Source organism: Choristoneura fumiferana, chromosome 24 (genome assembly GCF_025370935.1).
Source record: "Choristoneura fumiferana chromosome 24, NRCan_CFum_1, whole genome shotgun sequence".
Taxonomy (NCBI): domain Eukaryota; kingdom Metazoa; phylum Arthropoda; class Insecta; order Lepidoptera; family Tortricidae; genus Choristoneura; species Choristoneura fumiferana.
The window spans coordinates 3,357,392-3,379,549 of record NC_133495.1 but is presented as its reverse complement, the minus strand read 5'-3'; the positions used below and the strand labels follow the sequence as shown (position 1 = coordinate 3,379,549).

General features: G+C 37.1%; 2 protein-coding genes across 4 annotated transcripts in view; one reads left to right on the top strand and one right to left on the bottom strand.

Moving 5' to 3' along the window:
- Positions 1-4,290, bottom strand: part of LOC141441647 (phosphoenolpyruvate carboxykinase [GTP]-like) — a 42,432-nt gene extending 38,142 nt beyond the window's left edge. Inside the window, exon 1 of the mRNA XM_074106441.1 lies at positions 4,124-4,290. The gene's annotated coding sequence lies outside the window, so the exon portion shown is untranslated. The remainder of the gene's footprint in view (positions 1-4,123) is intronic.
- Positions 1-21,664, top strand: part of LOC141441652 (uncharacterized) — a 48,144-nt gene extending 26,480 nt beyond the window's left edge. Inside the window, exons 2-4 of one of the 3 annotated variants that reach the window (XM_074106451.1) lie at positions 11,951-12,069; positions 18,394-18,529; positions 20,068-21,664. In XM_074106451.1, coding sequence (XP_073962552.1) covers positions 11,990-12,069; positions 18,394-18,529; positions 20,068-20,157 — 306 coding nt within the window. In that variant the 5' untranslated portion in view covers positions 11,951-11,989 and the 3' untranslated portion in view covers positions 20,158-21,664. Of the gene's footprint in view, positions 1-11,943; positions 12,070-18,390; positions 18,530-20,067 lie in introns of those variants that run through there. The other 2 variants (XM_074106449.1, XM_074106450.1) reach the window with 2 other exon arrangements.
- Positions 21,665-22,158: the final 494 nt, after the last annotated feature.

Here is a 22,158-nt window from a genome sequence, read left to right as displayed (position 1 = left end):
AAGCATTCAAAAATTGCATCTTAAGAACCTATCTCAAATGCGAAGTATGTGCGGACAAAGGTTGTGTGATGTTCAATACAATAGAACATTCTTTAATGAACACCACAAATCAGTAGGTACAATGATAAAGTGTGAATGACGAAGTACTTATTATGATCATATTTTTATGAGAGAGCAGCCGCAGACTTACAATTTCAAGTTGGCCAACTAAATTGTAATAGACCAGTAACTTAATGATAGCCCGTATGTTTATCCAACTAAATGACTACAGACTGTATTGGTATACAGTGCAATTTAGTTGGCCAACTTGAAATTGTAAGTGGTACTAAAACGAAAAAGGAGGTTTTCCACTCGATTGTTTTGTTGTCCTGTTCAATTTCAAAATAAAGTGCTAAATAAAAAAAAGACTTCGAGATCGTTGAACAATCAATTACGACAAACACGACGAATTACGAGCAGGTGGGGCACCTGATTGCAAAGTGAGGACCACTACTACCATGGTCCCATGGACACCTGGAAAACCCGAGAATCGCAGATGCGTTGTCAGCCTAAAGCGCGGAGTTAGACTACCTTAACCAATAATTTCTCCAAGCACTGCTGCTTGGCAGCAGGGTTAGCGAGAAAGATGTTGGTAGCGATTTCAAAGTCCTACCATCCGCATCAATTGTAAATAAACTTCTCTCGGCGTTTTCTCAAATATAGCTTCGACTGGCCTTCGAGGCCTTCAAAAATCGAGTTTATTTAGTCCAGTTTAGACCTCCAAGAAAAATCGCGCAAGTTGCATTACATTGCGGCGCTCGATGGGTCACTACAAACTTGGTGGCTTTACAGCCTCGCAATGTAATGCAATTTGCCCTATTTTTCATGCAGCTAGACCTAACCGGGCTTATCACTTCTTGAAAGAAAGTCGGTTACGCACCGTGACTCTCATGGAGTCGCAAAAGTCCATGGGCGGCGGAGATTGTTTACTCATGTTTGTTTGTCTATAATGCTCTTAAAAAACATAACCCTCCTTCGGTCGGTCGCGTAATAAGTGTAAAAGCTGGACAGCTGTTGTAACCGGGCGCGACACAGCGTCACCGGAATGTTTTGAGCTGTCACAAGCGATATGCTATCGCGGGTCGTGGCCCTGCGTCCGGACACTCCCCTGCGGAGTTTCATCATAATAATATGTGATGCGTAAACAGATATGTACTGGCCACACCGAGGTTCCCCCCATGCAAGTAAAATTGTGCAGGTATATTGCGGTGCTCGATTGACTACTTCCTCGTTCCCTTTACAACCTCCTCCCAAAGTAATGCAACTTGTACTTTTTTGGGCTTAACACCGGATGACAGCAACATCACCGAAAATTAAGTAGTTATGCTGGCAGGTTCCCCAGAAAAGGAAATAGACTGCTTTAAAGTTTGTTTTAAGTACTTTTTTTGTTTTTTTTTATGTCAGTCAATGTTATTGTCCTCTGCAAAAGTAACGCCCCACACCTCTTACCTACTATAAATTCTGTGGGTATAACATACTTACCTAATAACTGTGAAAAAATCTACGGCGAACTTAATAAATATATGATCACGGAAAAACAAACACACACACACACACACACACACAAACATCAAACCTGTATTCCTAAATGGGGTAGGCAGATCACACGAAACGTTACCGCTTCGGAGCCACTTTCAGAAATTTTAGAATAAATAAAAAAATCAAAAACCCGACTGCCTTAAAAATACTAATAAAAAGAAGAGAACAAGTCTAGTGGGCTAGAACTTTTGTTAAGTAGCTAACTTAAATTTCAACAGTCGTCACGATTTAAATGGGTCCCAACTGTTGAAATTTAAGTTAGCTACTTAACAAAAGTTCTAGCCCACTAGACTTGTTCTCTTCTTTTTATTAGTATTTTTAAGGCAGTCGGGTTTTTGATTTTTTAAATTTATTGATTTATTTCACACTTTTTTAATAGTTCTGTGAAAATGGTAGATTAAAACTATTATGACCCATAGTATATATTTAGAATGGGCTAATTATTAGCTTTCATTCGATACCCCACTCGATACGTTTGAATAAAAAACATTTTTTGAAAGCTTACAATTTGGCGCCCAAAATCCGCCATTTTGATTTTTCAAGAATTTCATGTACTCAGTGTCACTTGCGTCATCAAAACGAATCCAATGACGTATCATTTATCAAAATCGATTCAGCCGTTGAGTAGTTACAAGAGGACATAGGAATAGACATACATACATACGCGTCAAACACATCATAATCTTCGCAGCCGGGTAAAAACAAACATGTTTGTATTATCCAATCACTTCAAACACGTCAGTGGAATTGTAGCATTAGAAAATACGTCGGCGTCAATGAGTGTGTAAGACTTTGTTCGTATCTTTGCTCTACATTATATTTATAGGTACAACTTCAAAGCATTGAGTTAAGTTAGGCCACAGGCCCACTGCCGTACATATTTATGACTGTACAATAAGAGTCATTGTACTGTATTACCTTTGTTACCATAGTTTTTTTTATTTGGAAAGGTGTACTTTTCGTTTTAATTTGATGAAGAATTTCTTTGACGTCGAATGGAAAGTGCGTGTACCTACTAATAAGGTGACCCGGCTCTATTGTAGCTGGGGGGATATTGTATCAGAGCCGTCTGATGGCGTCCTTACGACGCCATGTTCTTCTCGGCCGTTTAACGTTGTGTTCGCCAGAAGACTGTCTTCGCACAACACACATGAACATGGCGATCATGGCGTCGTAAGGACGCCATCAGACGGCTTAGATACAATATCCCCCTACCTAGCTACAATAGCCCCTTACATTTATTTATTTTATTTCATGAACAGTTTATTTATTTTAAAATATATGGCAGCTACCTAAGTAGGTCATAAATGTGATACTGTCTTATTTGTTTGTACCAGCTATACAAACAAGTGCGGTTAATGTACGACCAAGTATTTGTCGACCCAAAATGTTCGACAATAGTGCACGATCTGATAAATTCATGGTCTCACCTAATTTCCCTTTAGGGCACGAATTATCAGGTCCTTACATTATTGATACCTATTCAATCCGGGCCGACCATTACAGATTGTAGGTATATCATCCGCATCCAAAACAACAAAACATATTTTATTTGTCATATCTGGTAAATTCCATACGAACTTATTATTTAATGCTATTTGCGCAGTTTTTGTAAGTGAATCGTACCGTACTGCAATCAAACTCGCTTGACATTCATTTTATAACTAGTGTTTACCCGCGACTTTGCACGCGTATGAAACCAGCAGTTGAATTGGGATTTCCGGATTTTACTAAATTCCCATGGGAATACGCAAAATCATCGTGGGATCGTCGTGGGATTCATTAACAATTGTATACAATTAAATACTCGAATCTAAGTAATTTCATGTGCCGAAATTTCGAGATTTTATCCTGATCTCGTGGGAATATTTGGATAAGAAGTAGCCTGTATGTTATTCCACATATATCCACCCTATAAACACATCAAATTCACTAACTGATGAGTGAAATAGCTGGTCACTAAAAAGTTGTGCTTATGAAGAGACCAGTATTTTTTCTCGAACCTGTTCTTGTTAGCGTAGCTAGATACATTGTTATGCAGCAGCGGCTAAGGAAGAGTCGGATAATATATGCGGCTAAGGAAGCACTCGAAGAGTTCCGTAGCACCGCGAGTACGGCATAATGTAGATATATTAATTGAGGGCGCCACTTTCTTCGTAACTGTCACATTTTAGATAAAAATGGCAATAATTTCAATCGAAAAAATTTAGTTCGCTTTTCGTGTTATCGTTTACTGTCGTAGTCTATATAATAACACGTTTCTTGTATGGGAGCTTCATTGTATATTAACTTAACCTATTTTTTGTTTGTTTAAGAAAGCAAAATTGAATGTAAAAAATTCGAACAGTCCATTCCCCAGATACCCAGATCTTCACTTACATGTGTATTATTTCGTACATTTGTTTTGACATTTAGTAGCGATTTGCCTGACTCATTTGATTGTTTCACGGCCTTATGTTTTATTACTCAATTTGTGTCACTAAGTTAAATAATTAGCTCAATACCAGTATTTAATTAGCCTACATTTGAAACACTGCCAGCTTACCTATAAGTTCAATCACCCGTCGATCACGCTTCACTGCACATTCGACACGAGTTACAAAGTAAAATGATTACGGACGTGTAGTATGCTAGTCGGACAGAAACCAACTGATGACAAACAAGCTATCATAAGGTGTGATTGACAATGAGATTGAGCCAAAACGGAGCAGGGCTCTTGAGATATGTGTTTACTAATAATGCAGTTTTGAAGTACCCTCTAGAAAATTGCCGCGGCGATGTGAAGTGTCATGCATTTTATTTTAATATCTACCCGTTTTAATTATTAATAGACTGACTTTCTAGTGTCAGGGTGTAGGTATGGAGCTAAGTAGCTAGACAATAATTTACCGAACAACGGCTTTTTAAATTCGGTTAGAACCGAACTGAATTGAATTAGCCATTGTCAGTAGGTATGCTTGATCAGAGTACCAATTTTTCAAAACACATCTGTGATCTAAAATATAATTAGTAATTTCATGGTAACCGGTTCAACTTATCCTATTATATCTAGTACGTACAAGCATAGTAATACAATACAATAGAAATATTCTTTATTGCACACCCCAAATCAGTAGAGGTAGGTACAAAAATTTCATCTCATTAAGCATCTTATGTGTTTGATGCTTGAAGAACAAGAATAAATTTGTATTTACTTACCTCTATAAGTACAACAAGTTTTTTAATTAGACATTGGTAAATTTAGACATCTTCCAGGAGACCGATTATCAGTGATTACAATAACTCGTGATGAAAAAAGGATGGAAAACGTTCTGAATACGAATAGAAACATACTAAATCATAGCTAATCTTGTGACTTACTTTAAAATTTACATAATTTGAGCTTTCTTTTTCATATACAGATTTTTATCACTATCGAAAAGAATTTCCGAGTGATGAGATTTAAAAAAATTGCTCTTCATGTTCCATGTTTTTTTTCCACAAGTAATAAATAGTTAGGTAAGTAAAGATTGCAAGTAATTAAGTAATGTTCAGTCGAATAAACGCAAAAAAAGAGAAGAGAGCAGCAGGAAAGAACTTCGCTGCGTCTAGCACGTCGTACCTACCTCCCGGAAAAAAGTTAATAAAAGAGGGAAGCTTTCTACTGTGAAACAAATTTTAGAATCGCTTCAAACACTAACAAATATATAAACAAACCAAACAATCAAAGTGTACTGTGTGTCCCGTGTTGTCCCGTGCTAATGCTCTCTAAAGGTTGGACTAGATCTAAATAAATCTCATTCGTTGCGTCCTTGCGTCACCAAGTGTTTGTTGACTGCTGTTGCTGCTGTCACAAGATAACTATTTGATATCAGCTGCCAATTTTATAATGGTCGTATTTTTCCGTCATAAATAAATAGGTACATGGGCATTTTCACTTTAAATGATGTTTTTTTTTTCAGAATGTTAATTCTGGGTTCATGTTACTCAGAATCACGAGCGCTTTTGACGATGAAAAAAATTACCCAAATTTTTTATAAAATTTTTAGGTGTCCATTTTGTAACGACCTTGATATAAACTGTACCTATGAAAAAAAAGTAACAAAATGACAAAAAAATTAGGGACACTTTCTCTTTCAATCAATAGTTGATTCTGAGTAAGAAGAACCCAGGACTTATTCTAAAAAAAAAAAGCGTAATTTAAAGTGAAAATGCCCACTTACCTATAACGAGCTTATTATAACCTATACATGGGTATGGCATGTAATACGAGAAAAAAAAATATAGATCGTCCTCGTCAAAACAAACAAACAAACAAACCAAACGGACCGATCCATTCCACCACCATATGGACCATATCCAATCCAATTAAGTACTCTTAGTTCAGCGACTTTTAATAGTAGATTATTGTCGTGGCCTGGTAGTAGGCAATTGCTGGCTGAGTATGAGTATTAAACGGACGAGCTTGCGAGTCCGTTTAACTAATACGAAGCCAGCAATTGCTATTCCAGCCGAGACTAATATAAAGCTTTTCTCAAAAATGAAGAATAATTCTGAAATAGGATAAACTTTTTCTCAAAATATATTATAAAATTTAATTTTATTCCAATATTTTTCTTATGCTTTCCGGCCTTTTTTCATTAAAAATAAACTGCAGGTGTATTTTTCCACCGAAAACACCACAAGCTATTTCAGACCCAATAGAAAAAGTCCGGAGTTCCAACAAAATATCTGATACCGGCCATTAGACTTGGCTGTATATACGAATTGTGCCAACATTTCCATGGCTTTTTTAACTTTAAAAAAAATGTGACTGATTGCAGGCGCGCTAATTCATTATTGTCGAGCTAGCGCGCCTGCAATCTTTTTAACTTTTTATTTTTTCGCTGACCATAAACTATGCACTTCACCTTCTGATATGTAAAGAATAATGTCAACTTTTACGGACATTTTTGAGAAAAAATCATTAGGTATCTTGAGTCTTTGAATTTTCCTTTTGTCATACAAATTAAATACTGCCATCAATGTACGCCATCCTAGAACCCAACTGACGTCGCCTGTCACGCTAAAAACATATGAAACATCAAGCATTTTGCTTTACATTGCTTCTCCGAATAAACTTAAAAGTGTAATAACAATTTCAAACTAATTATTTTTAAAAGTCTCTGAACTAATGCTGTTCAGTTTGAGGAGAATGATCTATGTTTTAATTAAGTAGTGGCTTATATTACAGGCCACACCCGGTAGTATAAACTGTAAATAAGTTTTAATGACTACTTTTTCACTTGGCCAGTTTAAACAGCTTTTATTTACCTACTCGCAACTTGCCCTGTTTGTTGCATCTCGCAAGTTTATTTTGAACAGGTTCTGTATTTCCATCCCGGTATTACCGGGGCCGGAAAAGAGTGTCACCCACTTTAGTATCTTGGTTTAATAAATAGAGTATCTATAAGGTAAACATGCATCGCACTACGCAAATAAATAGCATTCACACTTGCGCTTTTACAATCGCTAAACCGACAATTCTTTCTTTCCATCCGTTCAAACTAGTCCTTCAAAAATAAACGTCTTTGATGCCACTTCAAAGGCCTGGTCGGGTACAGGCTTAGGATTACTGTACAGACCTGAATGGTTGCCGATAGATCACTCATACAATAGGCGACGTCATAAATAACAGTAGCCACCTGTAGGGTCGCACACTTTGCCCGGTACGGGGTGTGAAAATGATCATCGGCATGATCAAGGTGAAAGCGAGAGGGAAAAGTTAGTTGAAATAAATAGTTTTTAAAATTTGACCGCTAAAATGTTGACGACTTTCAACAAGACAAGCTTTTATTTAGCTTCACCTGTCCCGTTGTCTGTCTGTAGTCAAATCTTGCAAGTTAAATTCGACCAACTTCCAGTAGTCGGATTGACTTGAAATTTGGCATACTTATGTAAATCACGTGACAATACAATAATCTGGTAGTGACATCCTGGTAATCCAGCCAGGATCGTCTCCGCAGGACGGAACTCTTCAACGGTTAATAGCATCGACTTGAAATTTGGTATGCAAATGTAGTTTGGGTGACAATGCAAGTACAGTCAACAAAAAGGTCAGTCAGCAAAAAAAGCTTGTATTAAAAATGTTTTTTTTTTAATGGTTAGGTTATTCACTCTAGTCTTGAAGAGCCTTAGGTTGTATCCAACTGGAAATACAGATGATGAGAGCGAATTCTATTCCTTAGCAGTTTGCATTATGAATAAAAACATTTTAACAAAAAAATTAAACCGCCGAAAAAACTGAGAAGCGAAAAAATAATAAACCTTTTTCTCCTTTATCTCCTATTTAACCTTAATCTAGGTACCATCTGCCAAATAAGTGGTCTATCAATTTTTAAACTAATTCCTATCAAATTAATATGTCGCTAAAGTCAGCGTGCAGCGTAGCAGGTACCTACAGATTTTTTTTTTTTGTATCATTGGCGACTAGATACATGTATCATTGGTGGTGGATTGGTGGTTAGAGAACCTGACTACATACAATGCTTGAGGTCCCGGTTTCGATCTCCGGCCGTGGCAGATATTTGTTTGAAAAATGCGAATGTTTGTTCTCGGGTCTTAGGTTGTTTAATTAATATGTATTTAAGTACCCATCGAGCGCCCATAACACAAGCTTTGCTTTGATATTTATTTATTGTAGCGTAGCGTATCGTATCTTCGTCGCGTAGCAGTTTGGACACTTAAATCAAATACGAGGTGTTGCTTGTTGCATGAACGCGTATCTTTTCGCATCCACAGCGACACGAGATAATTGTATGGTAGAAAGATACATGTGGACGAGTCTTATACATTGTATCATCGGTGTACGTACGGACCTATATGTATAATAATCCTGTATGTATAACGGGAATACTTTAAATAAAATACTTTTAGATATTTCAGCTTTGAATTATTATGTCAGATAGTCGAACTTTAATTTGAAGCGTACTTTTATATCAATTTTCCTAGGCATTTTCGCTTGGTATTTTGACACATATATATTTAAAAATTGTATATAGTAAGGCCTCCTCACAACTGTCGATGCGAAATCGGTTTTACACCGATCAAAAAAGCTTTATGTTTACGTAATGCGCATGTATGTTACATGGCTCACATAGTCGAGCCTGAGCTAAGCCCTGTGGCCAAGCCAGTCGACGCCTTTTGCTACAAATCAAAATCAATATTACACATTCAATATTACAAATCACACATGTGATGTCTCGTGTTGACAGGTGTCCATGGGCGGCGGCGATTGCTTCCCATCAGGTGTCCCGCATGCTCGTTTTCCCCTTCTTATATAAAAAAATACTAAAACCGTTGAAACAATAATTCCTGCAATTTACCTACAGTCAATTTTGCAGCAGCCTGTGTTTTAGTTTTTAAACAAAATAACAACGGTTTTCGATCAAAGGAATGCTCCGTGGGTACCATTGTGTCCACACAAGCAGCTCAGACAAAATCACCGGTACACATATAAGCTGATTAAGATACGATAAAGTTTTCAGACATATTGTTGTTTAACATTTCATCTATTTACTTATTGTATCTTAAAATAGTCCGTTTTATGTAAATATAGGCACGTTTCTAAAACTGCATCAATACCATTAATAAACGAGCAATTCTTGTATATATTTATATATATATATTTCGGGGATCTCGTAAACGGTTCAAACAATTTCGATGAAATTTGGTATGTACCTAGGGGTTTTCGGGGATGAAAAAACGGTCTTATATCTGGAAAAACGCTTGTTATCGAGTTTTATTTAGCCCGAGCAAAGCTCGGTCGCCTAGGCCTAGGTCGACCTAGGTACTAACTAACTATTAATACCGGTCAAGTAAATTTCTGCAACCGAAATTTCGGCACCAATTACTATCTCACACAACGCGATGAGATTAATCAGTTATTTCATAATTATACTTACACATCAAACTGTATTATATGTTATGGACCAAGTGGTAAATCGGTCATTTTTCATAATGCCCGGGCAATTTCATAAAAACTATTCAATTTAATTTAATTGCCCGGGCATTATTATTATTGCCGGTGAAATTACTGGCACTTGAGGTATCCCATCTTAGGCCTCTAGGTTGGCAACGCATCTGCAATATCCCTGGTGTTGCAGATGTTTATGGGCGGCGGTGATCTCTTACCATCAGGAGACCCACTTGCTCGTTTGCCATCCAGTCGAATAAAAAAAATACATAATGTCTCTATTGGGCAAAGTAATTAAAAACATGTCTAGGCCGGGAAAAAGCAATTCGTTAGGCTCTGATGTTTTTACAGCATAGCTTCCAAAGGGCGAGCTGCCAGACGGGCCGCTCAGCAAGCGGACGTTACTTGGCATACCACTTGTACACTCGAACCAATTTAATCTCGTGATCCACTGTGGAACCTTTCATCGCATTGCTTGACAAGGGAATTTATTGTGACACTTGCTGTGAGAACGGTCTACGGTGGGCCAGGAATCTAATGGTTCGACTGTACATGGGGCAACTAAAGGTTGAGGCTTATGTCCAGGGTAAACAATCTTCATCTTAATCTAATAGGTACATAAAATTCAACCAATTATTTTTTACATTGTTTATTTATTATTGAGTAAGTATTTTTGGTTATAAGATCCCTAAGTTCAGATTATACATTGGCGTTGCCAGAATTTAATTCATTTTATCACGTTACGTGTTTGGTATGGATTTTCAGGTGATCCTATTCCAAAAAGTCCCTGGTGTTTCATGACTTTTTATTATAATTGTTATTACAGTTATAAAGTGGAGTTAAAATGGCAACGCAAATTCTAAATAAGGGGCAATAATCCTGCTATAATCACCTCGTACCTATCTGTTCGGCAGGGATTCGCCAAACTCCGCATACGGACGGATATTACTATTACGGTATAATATTTTCTACTAACGTGGATTAAATTATACTGGAATGTCTTGCGGGATGAGGTCACGATACCGGCTAAGATTTAGGAGTTGAGTGCAGGGCCTCTGTTCGGGAAGCGAAAAACAGTTCTACGTGTCGGACACTACTAGACAGAGTGGTCGTAGTTATGAGTGGGATCGTCCGTGATGGCAGTCGGGTAAATGCCATCAAAACATAAAAATGTGAAATGAAAGCCAAGTTCAATATTATGATAAATGCCTTGATTGTTGACTTTAACGACAAAAGAATTGTTCGGGTATAATTATACACACGGAGCTGCTCGCCAGTTTTGTTAGCTTGAACTTGGCTTGACACGCTGGACTACTGGGAGTAAATCGTCCCATGATGGGACAACTCAATGGGACTAGTGGGACAGACGGGCTCCCGCGTGTCTAGTCTAGATATTGAGCGTATTTTTCCTGAATCATTAATCGCTCCATTTTATTCGTTTTGCAGGTAACAACCAAATAACGTGAGAATTTGCATTTGCCGAAGTGACAACAGTTCTGTTTTTATGATATTTAGCTCTTCGAGTTTCACGTTAGTCCGATGTGTCCCCAGTAGTACCATATTTCTAGGGATGGGGATACGATACTATACCGCCGTGTAACGTTCTAAAGCGATTTAAAAGTTGAGTACAAGGTCTCTGGTCCGGAAGCAAATAACGGTAACAATTGCCTAAAAACCAAATGTTCTTTGAGATTCAAATTAATCCGGAATTATGTTAGTCGATGGTTTGGCTAGTTTGACCGAATGCCCCTGTATAGATTTTTCATCGGATTTTCATAAACTTTTGCTCATTTACCTACTCCTAGTTTGCAAAAATATGTTATAATATGTAGTTTAATTTGCAAACCATTTTTCGATTATTTCTTGGAAACCTTTAATTCATAAAGTTCATATCTAATTGGAGATAATTAACCAAGTCAAGTAAATACTTAAGTATTTGATAAAATATAAGCATTAAGTACTTACTCGTAAAATTATTAGAATTTATTTGTAGAAAAGTAAACAAGTTAGATGTATGTACCTTTATGTGGTCAAGTAACTTTCTAGCCAGTTAGAGAGTTTCAGGTAATTTGGTATGACTTTGTTGATTATGAATTACGTGGATAATCAATGCAGGTGTGAATTACTTTAATAACTTTACTTATTACATTTGTTTATTATTGGATTATTGGATCTAAAATGGCCGGAAATCGTCACGGGTGTCGTTTTCGATCAAATTGCACACTTTTCGTTTTCCGATATGTGCCTACGTAGTATGGGGAGGAGAGGCTACAATAGAGAGGATCTCTCTCCGGCAGATGTTATGCTTTGGGACCGAAGTCGAATATCTTAAACGATAATCATCTGTTTCAGTCTCCTGTTAAGTAATTAAAAAAACTGTCCAGTCGTAGTGTTTAAATTATGTATAAAATAAATGTATATTTGTTCGCCTACGTGCAGGGATGTGGAATGCGCAGGACGAGATCAGGACGCCTATAAATGTCCCGGACGGGAGCCCGCGGGCCACTCAGAAGGAAACCGTTCGTTACATATGCGAGGATGGGAGTAGCCAAGTTTCGGTAAGTTTCGGTGTTGCATTTTTCTTACCACTTGAAAAAAAAAATTAAACTTAAAATGCCAACATAAAAAACTAAAACAAATTATTTAAAACAGTCCCAGGCAAGGTTCTGAAGATGCTGGCAGCGTTCTCTTTTTTGCCAGCCGAGCTAATTCTAAAATTAGTTGACATCGGAAAGTTTTAAAATTTGTTGTTAATTGCTCCAGGTTTGGTTATAAACAGTTTTTGTTAATGAGAAACGTGAGGCATAAATGTGTTAATTATTGCAAAGGTCGTTTGGCGGTGTTTTATGGTTGTATACACATGTAGAATCGGATAAAAATATTTTTATACCGCGGTTCTACTTTTAAATTAATTTTAAATTGTCAATTTATTTACGAGTACTACAAGCAGAGGATAACACCCACTGTTTTAAGACTTTAAAGTAAACTAATAAATTTTTCAGCTCAATTTTAATTTATTTAAATCTATTTAACTTAGGTAGATACGTCGGTTTTATAAAAGCAAATTTTCTTTATTTTCACGGCTTTAAAAATTATAAGTACCAATTATCTATCAAGTCATTTCAACAAAACATTTTAAGTAAGTGCACGTTAAATTTAAGTATAGGCCAATCCAATAGGCCAAGTGTTTTGACTAATTAATTTCCAGCAAGCTGGAAATCGTTCTAACCTTATTTTGGTCCTAAAGGCGTGTACCTAATCCGAGTTTGCCCCTTTCCAGGAGGTGTGCATAACTTTTAGGTGCCAAATAACTTCGAAATTTTCGCTCTTTTTTCACTTTCCAGCTTGTAGCACAAAAGCTGTACGTCCGTTGGAAAGGTCATTCACTTCAATATTAAAGAATGTGAAATTCTGCATCAAATGGGGTTCTAAAACTTCAAATTCGGTTTAGTGGTACAGCCGAAATCAAAGGTTACATACAACCGAGACTTCTCGGTTTGTGCGAGCAGGCTAGAAGCGAACAAAAGTGGTCCCCACCGACGGATTTGGTCATTCTTTTAGGTGGTGTACTGGCAGGCCCTAAGAACATTCTATGCTTAATATCAATCTTCGATCTTCTTTAAAGTACTACCCAAAAAAATTTCATCATTAATAATAATAAAATAGAGGATAAAATGCATATTTTTAACCATCATTATGTCTTTAAAATTCATTTAAAGAAACTAGCTTTCTTTTATTTAATTTTTTGTCATTCTTCGCACAGACACAAATATACATATAAAAATATCGTGGCAACCCATTAATGCCCAGTACATACCTATACCTACATACAAAAATATTTTCAAAAATCTACGTGCCTCTTGTCAAAATAAAAACAATTCTCGAACAACTGGTTACTTATATGCTAAGTAAAGAAGGTAAGACAGCCGGTGAAATGTATAGCATAGAGGCGTTACATCTCGGGCCTCAGGGGGAAAGCGCATGTCGTGTTACTTATATCCATGGGCGACGACCACCACTTCCCATCAGGTGGTTCGTCTGCTCGTTTGCTCTTTGTGTCGTATAAAAAAATTAAGATCTACACCAGTCAGTACAGTACAGTCGTAGAATAAGTTTTCAAAATTACTGAATTTAAAGTTGAGGTGTCGATATAACGTGAAATTGTATTCTCAGCTTTATTCTATGGGATTTTCAACAGGAGTAATTTGTTTCAAAGAAAATGTGCATGTGGAAAGTTTTCAAATTATTACGTAATTTTTTTTTTTCGGTTAAGTTAAGGTTAGTATTTGATTTAATTCTTCGAAAAATTCTAATTCTATTAACCACACACACACACACAACCATCACGCCTTATGCCCAAATGGGGTAGGCAGAGCACACGAAACGTTACCGCTTCGGAGCCACTTTTAGCAATTTTAGGTTTTAAGTTTGACAAAACGGTACAATAGTGTCAGATTGCTATATCCTCTATAAACCTATATAATTATTGTCAAATAATCGAACTTTGAATTTGAGTTCTTAAATATTATCCTACTCAGTGATCCTACTAATAAATCTGGTAGTTTGTGAAGATGTTTTTGGAGGTTTGGATGTTTGTTACCTACTCAATCACGTCTTTATAGACCCGATCCGCTTAACCGATTTAGATGAAATTTGGTATACAAATTGTTGAGTCCCGGGGAAGAACATAGGATAGTTTTTATTTCGGAAAATTGCATAGTTCCTGCGGGATAGCGACAAACGAATACTACGCGGACGGAGTCGCGGGCAACAGCTAGTATTATATAACTACAGGGGAAGGACTGGGGATCGATTTTTGAAATCACCTCATTCGGAAATAAAATTTGAAAATGATAATATTAATTAAGTATGACACAAAACTAACGATCAAATAAACAAATATGTAGATAAGTATTTAAAGGTACACATATACTTATTTCGGCCCATAGAGTCCACATTCAGTTAGTTATTTACACTTAAATAACACTTGAAACTTATAAATATTCAAAATACCACGAACGGGACTTATCACACACTTTGTAGACACGAGTGTCTACTAGTGACCACGGCCACTGTAATGTTGCCGAAACGTCGAGGTAAATACTACTCGTGTGTGTTAGCGTGATAAGTCCCGTTCGTGGTATTTTGACTATGAGTGAAAATCACGAAAGTTTAAAACGTTATGTGTTCAATATTAACATGAATATGTGATATTGAATTTTGCTGTATATAATGAATAAAGTCTATGGTCTATATAGATCTGTAGTACTCTTTTAGTGGTGTGATATCAAAAACTGATTTCTGGAATTGTGAACTCGCAAGTAGTGCGTAGGTAGGTACTACGAATAGGTTAGTAAGTAGGTATATAGCAAGCATACAAACTCAGGTAGCATAGCTGCTATCTCTCATCATTTCGATCCTTCGTTCGCGCCAGACCTTTCAAATCAACATTGCAACGTTTTCCATGACATTTATCCGGTATCCCAACCGCTTTCGAAAGGTCATCGAAGATTTTAGGAAAACTTATTTTTTAATTGTGGCAGTCCTGAAAAGTAATTTAATTTTGATCGTGCTTTTGGAGGTAGACTTAAGGCGCGCAAAGTCCATAAGTACCTACCTAAGTATCTTTTCATCACACTTGCTCATAAACAGTGTCATAACATGCAGGCTACCTTGGTTGCAACCCCCCAAATAAAACCCTCGATCTTAATGTGCTTGTCATGAAGCCCGTGGTTGGTAAATGAGTCATTGCGGGTACAAATTTTCTTGCCATGAAGCCCAAGGTCGGTAAATGAGTTGGTGCCCGTACTGAGGGTGCTGCGCATGGCGTAGCAGCAGGACCACATGCACACGCAGCTCAGGCACATGTTGAGGGAGGGGGAGGGCGGCGGAAGATTTGGACGAATTATATTTTTTCTTTTAGAAATATAAAATTTTACTCGCAAATGTGATGAAAAACATTGAATGTCGCACGGGCGGTACTAGAATTACGAACATCGCCTCATTAAAGCCCTCAGTCTTCGACTTAGGGCTTCTAATAGACCCTCGTTCGTAATTCCTTATTCACCGCCCTTAAGACACAATGTACTATTAAATCTATGCTTAGGGAACAATCTGTCATAATCTGCATGAATGTTATAGTCAGTCTACTTATATAAATGTTGTTGTGTTGTTTTTATTTATATTTGTTGTGCATGTGTATTGCATGTACATATGATTAGTTTTGTTTTTTGGTTATTGCTCTAATTAATCTGCTGTAAGTTGGCTCTGAACGCTGCCTAATTGCTTACCATGGATTTTCTTCTCTATACATTGTGTATCTCTTACTATAACTTTCTACAGAATTACTGCTTACTATATTGTGGTTTTCAATAAAGAGTTATTGTATTGACGGACAGATCTATAGACACGGCGAAACTATAAATTTTCCGTTATTGCCATTTTGGTTACGGAATCCTAAAAAAGGCGAGCATGTAAGGTGCTACCTTTGAATATAGATTTTTCAATTTTTTAAATCTGTTTGTCTTTCAAAATATATTATCACACAATGCCTGTATAATATAAAACAAAATAAAGGTAACTAAACACACAGGCGCGGTCGCAGCCGGAAAATTTGGAGGGTGGCTAGAGGCATTTTTTTTTTATTTTGTAAATTTTTAGATTTTTCAATTTCACGTGTACGGTTTTGTGTGTGTGGGGGGGGGGTCATTACCTCTGTGAGGACCGCGGCTGGACCCACAACCATAGATACTTTAAAAAAATAATGATAAAATGCCAACATCAACGTATACGGCGGTCATGAAGAAATTCCCAGAAAACATGCAGAAAACTGTCGAACAGCAGCCCGGATGGGACAAATTTCATTCCACGTACGTCTAACAACACCAACCTTTTCTAAATAAATATATCACCACAGAGCATCTTGAAGTTCAAAGCACAGTTCTAAATAGGTAATTTAAAATCACAACAGTTGCTGAAAATAGTTTAGGAGTGCGTTCATCATTTGTTTTGTTTATGTTAAGCAGTTGAGTCGCAAAGGGAACCATGGGGACCCAACAAAAACGTAAAGATAATTCGCTTACTACCATTGTGAATTTTTTCAAATTTTAACGGACGGGACGCTCGATTTTAATGAAAATTTGCACTTTAAAGTAGAATATTTTGCAAACAAATCACTGAATCGAAAAATCGTTTTAGCAACCCCTAATGGTTTTAAAAGACCTATCTAACGATACACCACACTACAAGGTTGGATGAGAAAAAAAAACACCCTCACTTTACGTCTATGGGAGGTACCTATACCTACCCAAAAAAAATTTTTTTTTTGAATTTTTTATTGTACCATTTTGTCGGCATAGTTTACATTTATGTATATTCGTGCGGACGGACAGACAGACAGACATGGCGAAACTATAAGGGTTCCTTTTTTGCCTAGAGCTTTTTGGGGTACCATAGACGTTAAGTGGGGGTGTTTTTTTTTCTAATTCCATAGTGTGGGGTATCTTTGGATAGGTTGTGAAGACGATTTCTCAATTCGGTGATTCAATATTCAACTTTAAAGTCAGACTGCCCCCGCCCCCCTCCCCTCTAAACGCTAAACCGTTGGCTCGGAAATTTTGAAAAAAAATCATGATGGTTGTAAGTATATCAAACTGATAAGAAAAACTATAGCGGGTAAGTTTGCTAGAGAAGTACCTACATATTAGTAGCTTGAAAATCTCTATATACCTGTGTTTTCTGTTCTGTATATGTGTACTATGTGTTGGTGTTCAATGAAGAGTTAATGTATTGTATTATATTCCGTACAAAATAAAAGATCCTTAGACAAATATTATGATAATTTCGTAACGGTTACGGAACCCTATCTTCCTTTGGCTTTCGATTTTCGAAGCAATGGGACAGCTATAATTTTGCCGGCACTTTGTGAAATAAAAAAGTTCTCAATAGACCTAACTTTAGCTTTAGCACCAGGGGCAGATTAGATACCTTGACTGCCCTAAGCCTACGGTAGCATCCCCCCAAACCCCTTCCAAATTTTTATCACTGATTCACCTATAAGTAGGTCAAAATTTCTGACGATGTCCTACAAAGTTCAAAATTGGCATCCAGATAGGTTGTTGGATGAATATGTTATGGACAAAGTAATTAATAAGGGCATTAGGAATAATGACAAGCTATACCGGGCAAAGTGATAATAATTATCTAAACTTCATTATTTATCACATTGCCCGGTCATTATGAATAATGCTACATGATCGTTGGGCAATTTGATTACAACTGATTCTTGGCAAGCTGAAGTCTGATTTATTCTATCGGAAAGCGTGTTAGGTTCAACTGTGACCAAAACAACCAGAATAAAATTCTACTATTAATCTTTTAAAGATTCATTGAATTTTACGTAAAAATAAAAAATAAATAGTAATAGGACATTTTTTATTACTTTGCCCAGGCTTCAATATATTATCCTTAGTTATAAGAAGAAATGATATTTTAAGTTGTTATAAAAATATTTTATATTGTTATAAACAAATTTCAGGATTGACCATTGAACTTGGCCCCCATTCACATCTCACTTCTTTTGTCGTTAAAGTCAACAATCAAGGCATTATCGTAATATTGAACTTGGCTCTCATTTCACATAAATTTATATTTTGATTGGATAATAATATTGTTTCAGTTCATTGACATGGACCTCCGCAAAGTTTTGTATTGTATTGTAAAACTCTTTATTGTACATAAAAACCCATGAAAATAACAGAACACTGGATAATAAAATAAGATGTACAAAGGCGAACTTATCCCAAGTAACGCCTGATTCAATTAATGTTGGTTTTGAGTGTACGGAATTTTTACAAATGCTCACTAAGAAGTGTTCCTAGCAGTGTGGCGGTGGTGGTGTGGGCGCTGGTAGCGACGCTGGTGTCCGCGCAGATAACCTTCAGCCGGGACTGGACGGGCGGCAAGCGCGCGCCCGCGCCGCTGGACGCGCAGCTCACGAGACTCTGCCGGCAGTTCGTGGTGAGTGCTGTTTACACCCTAGCATCGCAGATGGCTTCAGCTGACACTGATGTGCACGCCCACCTGCGTCCATAGTCGTTGCGAGGTATGAGCAGCGGGAGCCGTAGCCCTCCACTCCACTCCCCCTTAACCAAATCCTGGCCACACCGTTGCCCGCGCCACTCGACACGCAGCTCACGAGACTCTGCCGGCAGTTCGTGGTGAGTGCTGTTTATACCCTAGCATCGCAGATGGCTTCAGTTGACACTGATGGGCACGCCCACCTGCGTCCATAGTCGTTGCGAGATATGAGCAGTGGGAGCCGCAGCCCCTCCACTCCACTCCCCCTTAACCATATCCTGGGCACACCGTTGCCCGCGCCGCTGGATATGGCAGCCAGTACAACTTGAGTCCCCAGTACGCTCGCGTCCCCATACAAACTTTGTTTCTTTCTAATTTACAAGCAGCACTACAGATCAAAATGCAACTTTGCAACTATAATGGGAACAGCCATTACCATCCTTTATATAGGTTTGATTCAAATAAAATTTAACGAAAAAAAACAATAAAGGATTTCTATTTCTTAAACAAAATTTAAAATTAATGTGATGATGAATATGAACGAAAACTAATTATAAGCATTAAAATAGCTGATGCTATTATATAGTCGCAAAGTTTTATTTTAAGATTGGTTTTTTGGAATCTTTGTATTTTTTTATTTCATTTTCAAATTTTTACTTTTACGGTCATCCCGTAAAACCTAAATTGAAAATACAAACTGAAATATCAGAAGGAGGACCTGGGTTCGATTCCCAGTGCTGGTCTTATTTTTCTGTGCATCTATATTTCAGTTTGTATTTTCAATTTAAGTTTTATTTTGTTTCAGTTTTTTGTAAATTAGAACGAAACTACTTTTGTATGAAAATGCGATCAGCGGCGAGCGTACCTACTGGCGACTCTTACCAATTAATTGGAGTCCAAGTCTACGCCGGGCCACTACAGGTAAATAACTGCTATAAAATTGTACTCAAAGAAGAAATAATAATAATAATACCTATACTTGGTTTGGATAGGTATTTAGCTAAATGTAAACAAACTTCAGCTGCCAGATTTGGTACATTCAAAGATTTTAAACATTTTACTTATCTATATGTAAATGTTTATATAGTTTAATGGGGGAATTTCAATATTTAAGACACCAATTGTTTTTGTTTACAATTATGTAGTTAAATACCTATCCAAACCAAGTATAGCCGTTTTCGGCTACAGTGACTTGAGTCTGCGCATTGCATTTATGGGCTGGGATGTTTAGCCCTTACATGGCTGACATAGCCGATCTTTGCAGAGAACGTTCTTTTGCAAGCAGCACAGGTTAAAGTACCATTCACATAATTGTAGTGTATGTTCGAAGCCGAAAGAAGAAAGGTTGGCCGATCAACGTGTTGACGGGCTAATATGCCTTGGTGGGTCATTGGTGGCCCGCGGGCCTGGGTTTAGCCAGCCTTGGGATAGACGGCAGTCATTGAAATCATGGTAACAAGTTCCCAAACTGTTGGCAGGACGAGCTGAAGGCCTCCCTGGGAGCGCCGGCCTTCGGCAACCACCGACCAGCTTCCGACGACCCTTTGGCATACGACGACGACAACTGAACGACCCGACGATTTTCTACGAACTTTAATAATTTGCTAATGTATTGTAATGGTGTTTCACCGGACGGCTAGGATTAAAGTTTTCGACGCTAGTTTTTGTTGACATGGCATGTGTCTCTTTCTAGCGAGTAAGCAAGGGCGAAAGGGATCGATGTTTCATGTCCATGGTAATCGCTAGAATGATTTTTTTGTGAGTTACATCAATCGGACATTAATAATTGTTTAGTCTTTTGTTATAATAATTTAATGCCGCCGTAGTAATTTATTTCTTGTAGTCCTATAAGAAAGCGAAGAGAAGCGAGCAACAACACAGAGAACATTATTTCACTTGCTAAATTCACAAAATCTTATTAAAACTAGAATATTATTTTTTTACAATTCACAGGGAGGTAACGATTTCACTAGGATATAAAACATTAAAATCATTTAAAGATTCACATTAGATAGTAATTCCGTAATTACTATGCAACTGCCAGCGTCACCGCGCTCTTCATTCAGTCTGAAAGTACCAACTCCACGTAGCAAATACCTATGTGGAATAAAGAAAAACTTAGTTTTACGAAAAAATGCTTCGAACCCGAACATAATGCCGTGTGAACCCGCCTACACAACATGTCTTTTAGGCGATTTTGCAAGGGTCGGCAATAAACCCTTTACTAGACACGTAAACTATCTTACACGGGCGTCTAAGAAGCCGCCGAATCCCTCGGGACCGCGAAATGACGGTGACATTGAAGTGGCGTATTTTACAGCGTAGCACCATTACTTTTACTGGAGAATCACTGTTGACTTCGACTTGCAAGTATTTAGACGTTGTATTTTTTTTTAACAGAACTCTTAACGAAATATTAAATTAAAAAAAAAACATATTTGGTTGCTCTTGTTAGAATTTGAACTTGCATCTCTTCTTGCCGTCCAACGTGGTTTGCCAATACGTTTGTATTATACGGTAGTATTATTAGTTATTCTGTGCCTATACTCCATTTATTTTATTAACATTTGAAAATTTGCACACGTTTTTAAATCAAACAACGAAACTATTTAAAATTGTGTTAACTTCTGTAGTACCTCTAAAAACATAATAAATACGGCTAATAAATGTACCTACGTGTTGGTATTTTTAGTCCATTTGTGTTCGAAATACTGAGAAACGTGTGTTCAAACCTTAAATTAAACGGAGTATACCTACAACTAAAACGTAACTTAACGGTTAAGTATAAAATATGTATTGTTTACCGCTTATTAGTCATTGTTAAAGGTAAAATTGTGGACATATAAATTCTACAACAATTTATGAAAGGACATGATTGAAATTGGACTGTATTTCGCTAAAGTCAAATTCAACATTCTGAGTTGTCTAATTTAGTTTAGCTTTTCTTTACTAGAATGATATTTACTAAGTATTTATAGATATAAAGAATTATATTCTAAAGTTAGTCTATATGTTACTGTTACTGGATGAGCGACAATCTTATGAATGTGAGCCCCAAAGCGCAAAAATAAAGGACATCCGACATAAACCATCTATTATTTACTTTAGTAGGTACTACTTGATAATAATTTGTCGATAATAGTTAACAAAGCTGTGACGAAAACGAAATTGGGAGGCGATTTTCAAAATCACGTCAGTGAAAACACCGTTCGAAAATCGTGAAAAAATTATACTGGCTTCTAACAAAAATTAGCACTTTGAAGTCTAATATTTTGCAAAGGGGTGATCCATAAAGTACGTTACACATTTAGGGGGGAGGGGAGGGCAGGGGTCAAGCGTTTTGGGACACAGGAACGGGGCTAAAAAGGGTCAAAATTAGGTCAAAATTGGTGTGACGTAAAATCGTAATCGTTTGAACAAGTTTATGTTTTTGATAGACCTAATCAACGAAACCCCACACGGTGAGGAGAAGAAAAAGTTACCCCTACTATTTGTTCATGGGAGTTACTCTAAAAAAAAAAAATCTTTTTCAATCCTTTTTTACGTTTTTGTCGGCATAGTTGCTACAC